This window comes from Dipodomys merriami, unplaced genomic scaffold, assembly GCF_024711535.1.
Source record: "Dipodomys merriami isolate MVZ:Mamm:240054 unplaced genomic scaffold, mDipMer1.0.p SCAF_19, whole genome shotgun sequence".
Lineage (NCBI taxonomy): Eukaryota > Metazoa > Chordata > Mammalia > Rodentia > Heteromyidae > Dipodomys > Dipodomys merriami.
Genome location: NW_027203270.1, coordinates 29937961 through 29952111, shown reverse-complemented (window position 1 = coordinate 29952111; position 14151 = coordinate 29937961). Strand labels below are relative to the sequence as shown.

Below are 14151 nucleotides of genomic sequence, written 5' to 3'. Positions count from 1 at the left end.
TCCCCAATCCCCGTGAGAACAGCTGCCCCAGCCACTGCCCCCTCATCTGCTGTTGGGAACCTTCTGTCTAAACTCACTCTCCTGCCTGGGGACCGAGCACATGGCATTTCGGGGAGGACAGTGCCCTTGCAGATCCAAGGCCAGGCAGGGAAGGCAGGCAGGGTATGCATCTGCACAGCAGAAACAAGAGCTTTGGAGGCTCAAGCCCAGCTTGCCATGGTCATGTGATCCTCTACACTTGTCCCTGTAAGCAATGGAGTCTGTGTAACATCTGGCAGCTGGAAAGGAACACCAGAGTGGGCAAGGGTGTATGACTCAATGCAAGGCTGGCTGCAGAGTGAGGCTAAACAGACAGCCCATGGAGCAGGAGACTGACCGGGTAGGGCAGTAAGGGCAGTCATACTCTTGAGACAGAAAGGGCCAAGCATGGCCAGCAGCTCGGGGCAAGGGTTTCCACTCTGCACGTGGCTACATGCGGAGTGCAGCCCACTCAAGCCCCTGTAAGCCATCCCATTCTAAGGACAGCTTCCTGATACCAATTTCTCCTTTCTCAGCTCCTGGACTTATTTCAGCCCGATTCCCCCAAAAGGAGGTGACCAGGCAGAGATTGGGGGGAAGCAGCAGGCTGACATTAATCGATAGAAGCGGCTCCAAGCAGTTCATGCGGCCTTATCTCTCTCTCCTTTGGATAGCGTGTGTCCGCCGGAGTCCACGGGGTCGGTGATTAATAGGGGCCATCACTCACTGTCCGGGACGGCTGAAAGGCAGTGGGGAGGGGGCGGCCCTCCCCAGAACTGAGATAACAAGCAGCAGGAATAATGAGTGGTGTCACTCCACTTTTCATTTTGATGGAAAGTCATTACGGGAGTCAACGCCAGCGACAAAGAGCCATGAATCAACTGCTCTGCTATGAAATTAAAATCGAATTGCTGGCCACCCTCAGCCCCTACCCTTCCTGGGAAATGGGGATGGGGAGGTGGCTTGGGTGAGGGGTGCTATCTTGGGGCGGGCTCTATCCAATCCCAGAGCAGCCTGTTATGGGCAGGAAGTGGACAGGCAGCCAGTGAAGGTGACAACTCCTGTCTCTACCTTGTTTATCAGACCCTTCCTCCCTAAACCATGTTTCCCCTCTGCCTGGAAGGTAAGCTGTGATTAAGAGGAAAATATGGCTTTGCTGACTCTAACAGACCACTGCTTGACTGCTCCCCTTGGGCCTCTGGCTGGAGCAGGGTAGCTTGGGCCTGGTGATGGAGCGAGCAAGGCCTAGCTGCCTTGGCTATCTCAGAACCCCTTGCTGAGCCATCTCTGTAGATCCTAACAGGGCCTTCCTGATCACTATAAGCAAAGACATAAGTCCCTAATCTGGGACTCCACAGTGGCAGCTAATGGTCAGGAAGGCTGCCTGGACCAAGAATCCATGAAAACAGGTACCCAGCCTCAACCGCAAGCTCTGGGGAGCTGTGTGAGTAACTGTTAGCAGCATAGCCAAGAGTCTTTCCCTTTTATTAAGTCCAGTTCAACTAGCTAGAAGCAGCTGTGGTTCCAGGCTAGGGGATAAGCCACGAGGCCAGTCAAGACTGCTGTTTGCAGTGAGCCAAGAGAGTGTTGAGGCCACCATCCGATGGTAGTTCCTTCCCAGAGCTCTCAATCTTCCAGTCAGTCTGGTTGCTTGCTGGGAAGGGTCCACCACAATCAGCCCTGGCTCTGCTGCCATTTCAATGCTGGGAAGATGGGCAGGTGAGGCACCGAGAGAGTATGTCACAGAAAAGTCCCCATCAGGTTCACGGGGCGCCCGCCGTACCTCTTAGAGATGTCAGCTTCGATCTGAAAGACAGTTGCTGGGTAGACAGGGATCAAACAAGCAGGTGCAGGGCTTCATTCAGCAGACATCTGGGGGTCCTCCCACATGGCGAGATCACCCCATCCTGTCTTACCAGCTTCTGTAGCTCCTTGGTCTTCTCCAGCAGCAGGTCCAGCTTGGGCTCCAGAGCCGCCTGCTCCTCAAGGGCACCCTGCTGCTTCTGTACCATCAGCTCTTTCTTCAAAGCCAACAGCTGGGACTGCTTCAGCTTTTGCTGGAGGAACTCTGTCACGCGGTCCACATACCTATGCAGAGGGCACTCAGGTGAGCGGGGAGACTGCCCCACTCCACTCCTCAGGAAGCCATTCCCTGATTGGCCTCCTACCCCCACATCTGCGAGTCCTTCTCCATTAAAAACGCCACTCTAGTTTCCTGTTATACCTGGGAAGCAGATTCTGCATAAATCAATGCCACCCACCCCCCAGCCCCTACCTCTACCATCTGCCCTAAAGACAGTCCAAGGAGAAGGCGATGGCACAGAAGGCATGGATGAGAACTAAGGGGGTCACAGACAGAGGAGGAAGACAAGGACCCAGAGCTGATCAAAATGGCAGAACCCAGAATCAGGATAGCCAGACCTTGGTGAGGCCAGAATCATAAACAGGTGTTGCATTCGAAGACTGGTGAGCCGGCCAATGAGCTCCTGTAGCGTGGACACCATATTAACCATCTTCTCTTTGGTTTGGCCCTGCAGGATGGCAGGCGCCAGCTGAAACTGGCTCACAGACAGGATGTCGGCCTCCTCGCTCATCTCTACTGCTCTCTGAGACAAGAAGATCTCGAGCTAAGGGTGAAAGAGGAGCTAGATTACAGGAAGAAAAGAGCTCAGAAGGCTAGGCCCAGACTGCTCAGCATGTGAGAATGCGTGGTAAGGGCTAGACTCTAGGGGAGAGTCTCTACCACTCTCACTGCTAGAAATCCCACAGCTGCAGTGGGTCTGGCGTGGCCCCCTCCGCCACTCCTCATCCCACCATTCTGTGTCAAGCCTACACAGTTCTGGACCTTCTTTCTTCCCTAGCCTGTGGGTCAGATAATCAAGAAGACAGACTCCAAGGATCTCTCTGCCCCACTGGAGGTATTTCTTTTTGCTCCATGGGAGGAATGAGGTTTGGGGACTCCATGGGTGAAGAGCTGTGGGTGAAGAAAAGGCCAGGGCTGGGCGCCGGTGGCTCACGCCTACAATCCTAGCTACTCAGGAGGCTGAGATCTGAGGATTGCAGTTCAAAGCCAGCCTGGGCAGGAAAGTCTGTGAGACTCTTATCTCCAATGAACCACCAGAAAACTAGAAGTGGTGCTGTGACTCAAGTGGTAGAGTGCTCGTGTTGAGCTGAAGAGCTCAGGACCAGCGCCCAGAACCCAGAGTTCAAGCCCCATGACCGACAAAAAATAAATAAATAAACAAATAAAATAAAAGGTCAGGAAGAAATTAAGGAAGAGACATATCTCCAGCCTATCTTATTTTGTCATGGAAATTAGATAATTTTTGTCCTCTTCTTCCTTTGAGGCTAGAAAGGGGTCTCTTAGGGCAGAAAGAAGACAGAACTGGATGGGGCAGAACTTTCTAGAGGTTCTCCTCAACCATAAGCCACTGAGAAGGGAAGAGACTCCAAAACAGGGCCCATTTTCCCAGTCTAAGAACACTGGCTCTTTATACCTTAGTTATGGCAATCATGTTTCAACACAAATGATTGTGCGGCTCCTATCTTGTTAAAAAACAAAAACTCCAACAACTTCATGGTTTACCAAGTCAACTCAAAATTCAGACTGTCTCTGAGCTCCTCTTCTGCTCCCCCATCCCAGCTCCTGTAACAAGGAGCCATGCAGCCTCCTTCCTGTCAGTCAAAGGTCCCCCCTTAAGACCTTTTTGGGGGTTCTTTCTGCCTGGGAAGTTTTTTTCTTTTTTCTTTTTTTTTGCTAGTCCTGGGGCTTGAACTCAGGGCCTGGGCACTCACTGTCCATGAGCTACTTTTGCTCAAGTCTAGCACTCTACCACTTGAGCCACAGCGCCATCTCCAGCCTTTTTTGTTTATATTGTACTGAGGAATAGAACCCAGGGCTTTGTGCATGCTAGTCAAGCACTCTACCACTAAGACACATTCCCAGCCCTCCTCCCTGCTTTTTTTTTGTCAGTCATGGGACTTGAACTTTGGGCCTGGTCACTGTCACTGAGCTCTTCAGCTCAAGGCTAGTGATCTACCATTTAAGCCACAGCGCCACGTCTGGTTTTCTGGTGGTTAATTGGAGATAACAGCCTTACAGATTTACCTGTCTGGGCTGGCTTTGAACCGTGATCCTCAAATTTCAGCCTCCTGAGTAGCTAGGATTACAGGCGTGAGCCACTGGCCCCGGCCAGGAAGACTTTTTGCTGGACAATTCACCACTGCTTTATCTGGAGTATTTGCAGTCTCAGCGTAAAGTCACCTTCTTAATGAAGCCTTCCCTGACTCCCAGACATAGAACCACAACCCTTGTTAGAGAAATGAGCTCCCTTCCCAAAGCTTAGTCTACTCCTTCCCTTCTCCACAGCTTAGCATGCTTCCTTTCTAGGCAGCACTAGGCCCATGCAGTAAAGGCAGTAAATAATCAACTTCCAGCCACCTTTACCTTGGGATGGCACTCCTCTGGGGCAGCTACCACCATATAAGGCAACAAGAGCCCCTTAGAGTGGCCTTCAGTTCAGTGAAGCTGCAGGACCCCTTACCTACTATTTGGATGGTAGCCATAAATCCTCGTCCACCATGATGAAGCCCTTGGCCCACATGTGCATACTGGGGTCTCTGCCTCCTAGCCTCTTCTAGCTCCTCCTAAGCCTCCTAGGTTATATAGGTCACCTCAGACAATAGCTGGTGCTTCTTCTCACTTCTCCCTTGTGAGAAGGGGTCTTTCCCAACAATAAACCTTTCTTTGTTCTCTGTACCTGGATGTCTGCGTGGTTTTCTGGCAAGTTTAATAATCTTTCAACCCTTCTCAGCAGCTCGTCTCCCTCCCGCTTTCTTTTTCTCCGTAGCATTTAGCACCATCTTACATACGCAGCATTTGTCTAGGTTCTCATCTGCCTTTCCCACCAGAGTAGAAGCCGCGTGAACTTGGGGCCTTTGAATGTCTGGTTCACTGCTCTATACCCAGTGCCCAAGAGTGTGCCAGGCACTTTGGAGACTCACAATAAAGATGAGCTGGATACATGGGGTGGGGAGCATCCTACCAGGTAAGACTCCTACTCCAAGACAAAGGAAGGACTTAGTGCCCTTTGCACTACAGGAGTGGTCAGGCCAGGGGACAGAACTGACGTCACCTGTGCTGGAGGCAGGCTGTTCCCCACACACACACACAACAGTACCTCCATGAGCTCATCAATGAACTGATTCCGGGTCTCAGGATATTCAAGAAGTGTCAGAGCGTCTGTGCCTCTAGCAACACCTTCTGGAGCTGCCAAAGAGAGAAGCAGACAAGTGAGAAGGGATCTAGAACTAAGGAAGGAAAAACCCACAAATTTGAGAAGCCCAGGGGATGACTATGGACAGACTTGTTGCACTAAAGCTACTTCCCAGCCCAAGCCAAGGGAGAGGGTTATCCTTTCCCAATTGCCCTAGCTTTTCTCAGGCTTCCTGCCAACTCTAGCCTGCCAGAACCACAGAGCTGGGTTCAGGGAAGGCCAGCTCTGAGCTGGTGGCAGTAGGAAGTAAAGTGTCATCCTGCACTGCCCTCTAGTGGCTCAGATCACTGCTACACCCTCTCTGCTGGTGAGGAGGAATCAAGCCAAACTTTGGGGTCTAGCCAACATCCTTTAGGTAATCCCACTAAAATGGCTAGCCTATAGTCAGTCTCTAAAAAGCTGAGTCTTCCTAGAGAACTTCTCTTCTGCCCCTCTCCCCACACATCCTCAGCAAGACTTAGAGAAAAGTTTAAATGTGTGAGAAGCCTAATCATAATAGTATATTTTTGTGTCTACACTTGGGGGTTCCTTGAGCACTTACCTTCAGTTCCTGCCTCCAGCACTGTGATCTGCGAACCAGTGGCATCATCTCCCCAGTCTATCCCATCACTCCCCAGGTCCTGGGTGGGGAGCAAAGAACCAGAGAGCCTGGTGAGAAGTCCCCAGCACAGGGAGCCAGAATGGACCAAAACCTTAAGGAAGCCCAGGGCCTGCACATTACAGCTGGATTAAGGTCGACAGACCTGATGCATGGGACAAGGATGGCATTGTGGGCTATTATAATGCCATCCCCAGCCTTGCTTTGTAAAGTACTTCTATACCTTGCCCCAAACCCCAGCAAGAGGAGATACATAAACTCTGGACACATCACTTTTGAAACTGCCTCCTTTGGAATGCACTCATCTTTGGAGGAATGCCTTTACAGGCACAGAGTACGGCTGAAGCAGGATCACAACAAAGTCCTCCGAGAGATGAACCAAGTGGGCATCCTAACCTTTGACTCTGACTCCAGGGAGATGCCCCAGTCGATTCCAGTAGGCTCAGTAGAGATGTTGGGGCTGGAAGCTGCCTCTGCCCCAAAGTCACCCCAGTCAATCTAGAAAACAGAAAGAATGTCAGCCAAATAAGGTGGGAGGAAAAGAAAAAGAAATGAAAGGAAGAAAAAAGAAAAGGCCAGATGCCAGTGGCTCATGCCTATAATCCTAGTTACTCAGGAGGCTGAGAGCTGAGGATCATGGTTTGAAGTCAGCTTCGGCAGGAAACTCCATGAGACTCTGACTGAGATCTAATTAACTATTCAAAAAAGCTGGAAGTGGAACTGTATCCTTGAGCACAAAAGCACAGGGATAGCACCCAGACCCCTGAGTTCAAGTCCCAGGACTGGCACACACACAAAAAATAAGAGCTGGGTGTGGTAATCCCAGCTCTTGGGGAAGCCAAGGCTGGAAAATCAAGTGTTATAGGTATTACAGGACTCAGGACTCTATAGTAAAAATAGTAATATAGGCTACACAGTAAGAACTTGTCAAGAGGACTTGGGCAGGAGGGGGGGGAGCAGGGAGGGGGGGAGGGTGGGGTGTATACCAGTGGCTCCTGCCTGTAACCCAGCTACTCAGGAGGCTGAGATCTGAGGATCTCAGTTTGAAGCTAGCCTGGGGAAGAAAAGTCCATGAGACTCTTATCTATAATTAACCACAAAAAGTCAGAAGTGGAGCTGTGGCTCAAGTGGCTTGAGTGGCAGAGCACTAGCCTTGAGTGAAAAAGCTCAAGCCCAGAATTCAAACCCCAGGACCAGGGGGGGAAAAAGAAAGAAAGAAAGAAAGAAAAGCTGGGTGGAGAGGTGCTTGCTTTCCCAAAGGCCTCAGGTAGTTCTATAGGGAAACACACATTCAAATGCAATGGCCTGTATGCTCCCAAAAGAAAGCCCACATTCAGAAGACACAGGTGTCCAAGTGGCTTCTGGTTTACATGAACCAACTTTCTGAGCTCTCCAGCATTTTCTATACTCTGGTCTCAAGGAGGCCACGCTCTCCTGCCAAAGTCTTGCTCCTATGACTTCTACCCTCCCCTCTAGGACTCTGAATGCAGGTCATGGTTTGAGCTGGGTGTTGATGGGGCAAATGGCTTCTAATAAGGCCTGTTTTACCTCATCTTCTTCCACTTGCTCGGGAGGCTCCTCAAGGTGTGGCCGCTCCACCACAGAGGGCTCTTTCCCCGTCCTCCATTCGTACACAGTCGAGTTTCCCCGCTTCTGCACATACTGCAGCATGGGCAACACCTGCTCCGCGGGGCTTAACAGAAGACACAACTGAGCCTCTTACTGACCTCTCACGAAACCAATATGTGGGCCATATGGTCCAAGGTGTAAGCCTCCCACCAGCTCAAGTGTATGAAATGCAGCTCACCTGGCTGGATATTGGTAGCCCACACCTGTAATCCTAGCTACTCAAGAGGCTGAGGGGTCTGGGAATGTGGTTTAGTGGTAGTTTGCCTAGCATGGATGAAGCCCTGGGTTCAATTCTCCAGTACCACATAAGCAGAAAAAGCAAGAAGTGGTGTTGTGGCTCAAATGGTAGAGTGCTGGCTTCAAGCAAAAGCAGCTCAGGGACAGTGCCCAGGCCCTGAGTTCAAGCCCCAGGACTGGCAAAAAAAAAAGAGAGACTGAGGATCTGAGGATCTGCAGATCATGGAACAAAGCCAGCCCAAGCAGGCAAGTCCATGAGACTTTTGCATCCAATTAACTAGCACAAAGCCAGAAGTGGAGGTATGGCTCAATTAGCTAAGTGAGAGTGCAAGGTCCTGAGTTCAAGTCCCAGGACCAACACACACACACACACACACATACACTCTCTCTCTCTCTCTCTCTCTCTCTCTCCCCAGTTCATGTGCTATGTGGGGAAAATGGCAGTGGGGAAGAGCCAGGGAACACAAGTAAGCCACCCCCTGCTAGAGAGAAGTTGTGATCCTTTTACCTTTCACACACAAATCCTACACAGGCTTGGTACAGTTCAATGGCTTCGCCCAGGGACTGAGCCCCTGCACCAATCTCAGCCAGCTGACTGGGCAGGTCCTTCACCAGGGCCAGAAGTTCTCTTCGGACATTGTCTCCCTAGAAAAGGGAGAAGGGAGGGGCTAGGGCAGACCTGGCAAGAGGTGGAGTCCAAAAAGTCAAAGGAATTACCCAAGGGAAACCACTGGGCTTGGGAATGTGGCTTAGTGTGATAGAGTGCTTGCCTAGCATGCACGAAGCCCTGGGTTTGATTCCTCATACACAGAAAAAGCCGGAAGTGGCTCTGTGACTCAGCTGGTAGAATGCTAGCCTTGAGCAAAAAGCAGCTCAGGGATAGTGCTCAGGCCAATTTCAAGCCCCAGGACTGGCAAAAATAAGTAAGTAAGTAGATAAATAAATATAAACAAAGGGGAGACACTGGCCCAAGAGGGATACAACCTGGCAGAGAAGTCAGAGGGCTGATAGTGAAGTCTTTGCCAGTAACAGAAGAGCCAGGCCCAGGAAGACAGCCCCAAGCCCAGGTGCCCTCCCACTGCAACAGAGGAACAAGGTACCACTCCCTTTATCTGCACACCGTGATGCCATACTGCTTGCATGAGTGGTAGAACTGCTCCCGCATCTCAGCGGCCCCAGCCTGGCCCTCCTCCTCCTTGCGGCTGTATTCTTGCTGGAGCTGCTGGCACTTGGCGATCTGCTTCTTTAGTGAGGGGATCTCGTAGTTGACATTCCGAACCAAGAGGCTAGAGAGTTCCACTAAGAAGGACCCAGGAAATGCACCCCAGGATAGCCACACCCCCTAAGGCAAGATGCCCGAGGATGCACCCAAAAATGCCCTAGAGTGGTGGTAAAGAGTGGGGTTTGTGCTCCAGTCCCTCCCCTTCCTGGCTGAAGAACCTGAGACAAGTTACAAAGCCAGAACTCCAACCTTCAGCTGCAAAAACAAGGGATATTAATATTGACCAGGTGGATCTACATAAACACCAACCCATGCCTCTTCTGCCTAGTATAGAATGGGGGTGGAAGGATGGTGGGGGCAATACACACTCCACCCCATCAGAGAGGGACAGGTCAAGTACCAGCTCAGTTAGGAACACATTTGACCCTCCTTCACTCCCTTCTCAGAATCATTTTTCTCACAATCAGTCATCATCTACATTCTACTCTCCTCCCACAATAGACCATGCCTCCTGTAAGCCTGGTATCTCTGAACTCTGGGTGGGCTTCCCCATGGACACTGGCATCACTTTACCTAGGTAGGTGTTGTCCTTCTCATACAGGGCTACAATCTCTTGCCAATCCTGAGTAGAACAGAAAGGGAAGTCAGCCAGGGAGAACACCCAGAAACAACCTCACAGATCAATCTCTACACAGAGGACACTTCCCGCAGGCTTCCCCTCACACCAAACACAAACTCCTAGCCTTCCTCTTCCTCCTGGGTGTGTGTATGTGTGTGCATGCGTGTACACACATACACATGCATCAATACTGGAACTTGAACTCAGGAGCCTTGCATTGTCACTTGGCTTTTTTGCTCAAGGCTGCTGCTCTAACATTTGAGCCATAGATGGACATCCAATTTTTGCTACCAAACTGGAAATAAGAGTCTCAGACTTTTTTTTTTGTGTCCGGTGGTGGGGCTTGAACTCTGGGCCTGGGTGCTGTCCCTCAGCTCTTCAGTTCAAGGCTAGCGCTCTACCACTTGAGCCACAGCACCACTTCCAGCTTTTTTCTTTTTGCTTATGTGGTGCTGAGGAATCGAACCCAGGGCCTCAGGCATACAAGGCAAGCGCTCTACCACTGAGCCACCTTCCCAGCCCAGTCTCAGTCTTTCTACCCAGGCTGGCTTCAAGCCTCAATCCTCAGATCTCAGCCTGGAATGTAGCTAGATTACAGGCGAGAACTACCAGTGATATGAGCCACTCACTCCTCCAGTTCTTCATGCTAGACAGACCAAAAACTTTATTGTACCAGTGTGGCACCAACAAGCACACCTCAAAGCAGCAGGTGAGAAACTGTAAGCCCAGAGAAAAGATCTACATTTGGCATAGGCTACAGGGAAGAGAGACGGCTCAGAGAGACCAGAGGGGCTGAGGAATGGATGTCCCCAGCTGCACATGACCAACCCTCTGAAATACTTGCCTTCATCCGCTGTGAAGAGTACTGGCCAAAAATATTTTTTGTGGAGGCCTCAGTGCCTTTGAGAAGGTCCACAATTCTTAGGCAGTGGAAGTAGTGAATGTCTGGAAAGCAAGGAAGGGTAGAGATTTGGAGAATGACATTGTCTTTACCTCCTGTAGCCACTGTCTGTGTCTGACTCACATGTACTGTACCGAAAACAATCTTGGCAGGTAGCTCTCCCCTTCATCGTTCTGAAACCAGCATATCTCCCTCTCTCTCTCTGTCTCTCTCTGGGGACAGTCTTGTTTATGGCTAAACAAGGAGGTAACTGCATAGATACAAACTGTGCCAGGAAAGGGAGGATATCAGTGACAAGACCCCCCCAAAGCACTCACAGGACCCAGAGAGCAGCTGAGCAATCTCTTCGGTCTCTGGCATGTCTTGGATGGCAGCATTGATCTTCTCCCGGATCATCAGCACCAGACTCTGCCATTTCAGGCTGCAATGCCTCCTGTCCACCAGCCAGTCTGTATCAGAAACACCCAGTTATGGCATTCCTCCACACCTCCAAAACCCTATTACTAATGCACTGGGTAATGGCTAAAAGTTGCCACAGTTATTGGTTAAGGTATGTGTGTGTGGGGGGTTGGAAGTGTGTGTGTGGGGGGGGGGAGTAATCATGGGAAGATGCAAAGGAACATAGGCCTAGAGATGCTTGGGTTAAACAGATTCCATCAGCCTGACTTTATTCACAATTTTTCTAGAGCAGCTGCCTCAACACAAAGATAATGACAAACTTTTAAATTGGTCCTAACATGAAAGTGCCACTTTTGACCATCCTAGATTCTCCATAATATTTTGCTTCCAGGGTTAATTATAACTTTCTGGTTGACAAAGGATGCAGTTCAACTTCCATTTCCTCGGGGCTGGGATTAACTAGAACAATGGAAAACATAAAACGGTTATGCCAAGTACCGGATGAATGAGCAACTGCAAAGCCCCTAATACCTACAGCGCCCCAAGGACTAGATACCATTAGTCTGCCCTTAATTGTGAAGTGCTACCATGCACACGTGACTCTCAATGGGTCTGACTTCAAGGAGCTGAGCCCAACTCAGTGTTTAAGCCTAAGAGTCATGCTCATTCCTCAGTAGAAGGAACTAAGAGTCAGGCTTCATGGTTAGATGGTCCTAGATTCTAATTATCAAGTTTCTGGAGCAATTCTATTGCTTCTCCATGACTCTCAGGCAGGAGGGTCAGCATTTTCCCTCATTTTCTAGGTGGGAAAACTCACACAGAACTGAACAAATATTAATGATCTTCATTTTTATTTTGGTAGTACTGGGGGTTTGATTTCAGGGGCGGGCTCACATTTGCTATGCAAATGCTCTATAGCTGGAGGCATACCCCTAGCCTGTATTATATTTGTATAATATCAAGTACATAAAACAGCACTTAGAGCTGAGTGCTCAGGCTTCACTCCTGTATTCCTAGCTTCTCAGGAGACTGAGATCTGAGGATCAAGGTTCAAAGACAGCCTGGGCCGGGCGCTGGTGGCTCACACCTGTAATCCTAGCTACTCAGGAGGCTGAGATCTGAGGATCGCGGTTCAAAGCCAGCCCGGGCAGGAGAGACCGTGAGACTCCTATCTCCAATAAACCACCAGAAAACCGGATGTGGCGCTGCAGCTCAAGTGGTAGAGCGCTCGCCTTGAGCTGAAGAGCTGAGGGACAGCGCCCAGGCCCAGAGTTCAAGCCCCACAGCCGACAAAAAAAAAAAAAGACAGCCTGGGCAGGAAAGTACGTAAGACTAGTATTTCTAATTAACCAGCACAAAGCTGAAAGTGTAGATGTGGCTCAAGTAGTAGAGCAACAGCCAGCCTTGAGTATAAAAGCTAACGGATGGTGCCTGAGCCAAGTTCAAGCTCCAGTATTGATACACACAATCAAATAATTACTAAATAATAAATATTCTCTCTGCTGAATAATTTTATTTTCAGAGGGAAAATAAAATTATAAATGTCAGAATTAGGAGCGAAAGGCCGCAACAGTCAAACATCATCTTAAGTCCAAGAATGACATTAAGACTGATAAATCCAGTGAACATCTTTAAATGCCTGCTCTGCATATGCCCTGATGTGGTCGGAATGAAAAGACCTTTCCCCGGCTCTGAGCTGGGGAAGAGACATGTAAACCAGATACAACCATGGCCTGGCTACAAAAAGGTCTGTTAGCCCAATGAGCTCCCTTTCCCATAGCTTAGCATGCTCCTTTCCTAGGCAATACTAAGCCCGTTTAGTAAAGGCAGTAAATAATCAGCCTCCAAGCCCACTTTTCCTTGAGATGGAACTTCTCTGGGACAGCCACCACCATATAAGGCAGCAAGATCCCCTACAGTGTGACCTTCAGGTCTGGGCAGCTGCAAGACCCATTATCTACTACTTGGTCTCCTACCTAGTCTGTCCTGATGAAGCCCCTGGCCCTCACTTCCACACCAAGGTCTCTGCCTCCTAAACCTCCTGGGTTATATAGGTCACCTCAAACAATAGCTGGCACTTCTCTCTTATGAGAAGGGGTCTTGCTGGTCCCCTTCCTGGTAATAAACCTTTTTGTTGTTGTTGTTCTTTGTACCTGGATGTTTGTGTGGTTTTCTGACAAACTCTAATGAACTCTAACAAGGTCTCTATGTCCAACTGAGTCTTAAGTCCCTCTTCTCCCTAATATACAACGATGACAAGAGCTTTTTAAATAAAAGGGAGGTGCCATATTTCCTGGCATAATGGATGAAGCATGAAGATTGAGCCAGACGGGTTTAAGTTCCTGTTCAGATCTGCCACTTAGTAACTAAGCTTCTTTAAACCTAAGCCGGGTCTCCTCCCCTGAATGATATGATGTGATCACACATGTTAACAAACGTTAAGGGAGAAAGCAGGGGTCAAGTGCAGACTTCCTATAGGGGTTTCTTCCTGCTGCTCTTGGGCCTGGCCACCGAATACGGCTGGTGATCAGGACCTCCACCTAGATTTCCAGGTTTCCAACACTCCCAGCAGCCGGCGACAGGGGGCAAAGCACAGGCCTCCCCCGACGGCGCGAGGCGCCCCTCCTACCGAGCAGCTTGCTGGTCTGGATGTCGATGGGCACGTGCTGATGGTCCTGGAGGGAAACACCGCGGAGAGGGGGGCGTGAGCAGAGGAGGCGCCACGCAAGCGCTCGCTGCACTGCCCCAACCGCCGCCGGGCGGGGCCGGAGCCCCAGGCTGTGGGCAGACGCCGCGTGTGGGAGGAAGGCCGGGGAGGCAAGGGCTGGGGTCCCGGGACAAGCTCCCACAACCCCAGGCCCCGTCTCCACACCTGCATCTTTCCTCCACCTCCACTCTCACTTCCGCTTCCGGCAGAAGAACCCGGTTCGTCCCGTCCCGCCACCAATCCACGCTAACCTTCAGTTCTCATACCAACAGGCCTCCTTCAGCCACGTCGCCGCCTTCCGCCGAGCCAATCAGGCCTTAAGCCCCGCCCACCCCGAGGCTCCGAATGGCTGAGCCCGGGAGGGGCGGGAGATCAGCAGACAGCCAACCGGAGACTCGAGGCGGGCTCAGGTCCGAAGAGGGGCGGGGGTTCCTGGAAAAGGCTGCAGTGGTGGCACTGTCCCGATAGGGGCGCACAAGAGCCAGTCCCTGCAGGTACCGCTCTACCACTCCAGGGGGCGCGAAACCTTCTGCAGGCGGAAGGCG

The 14151-nt window shown here is 50.7% G+C and overlaps 1 protein-coding gene across 1 annotated transcript; it reads right to left on the bottom strand.

The window, feature by feature from the left end:
• Positions 1 to 1486: 1486 nt before the first annotated feature.
• On the bottom strand, positions 1487 to 13836 carry Cdk5rap3 (CDK5 regulatory subunit associated protein 3). The gene is made up of 14 exons (XM_070028236.1): positions 13772 to 13836; positions 13529 to 13574; positions 10818 to 10949; positions 10444 to 10544; positions 9554 to 9602; positions 8879 to 9057; positions 8267 to 8403; positions 7441 to 7585; positions 6289 to 6390; positions 5836 to 5914; positions 5199 to 5287; positions 2440 to 2645; positions 1935 to 2106; positions 1487 to 1824 (listed from the first exon to the last, which is right to left on the bottom strand). The coding sequence occupies exons 1-14, from the start codon at positions 13775 to 13777 to the stop codon at positions 1759 to 1761; spliced, it is 1509 nt and encodes a 502-aa protein (XP_069884337.1). The 5' UTR covers positions 13778 to 13836; the 3' UTR covers positions 1487 to 1758.
• Positions 13837 to 14151: the final 315 nt, after the last annotated feature.

Bases quoted from the DNA above. Each gene is read 5' to 3' on its own strand.
- Cdk5rap3 (XM_070028236.1), bottom strand. The intron at 10,545-10,817 runs GTGAGTGCTTTG...CTTGCTTTCCAG, and splicing joins TCAGCTGCTCTCTGGGTCCT to ACATTCACTACTTCCACTGC. The intron at 8,404-8,878 runs GTGTGCAGATAA...TCCCTTTTCTAG, and splicing joins GCAAGCAGTATGGCATCACG to GGAGACAATGTCCGAAGAGA.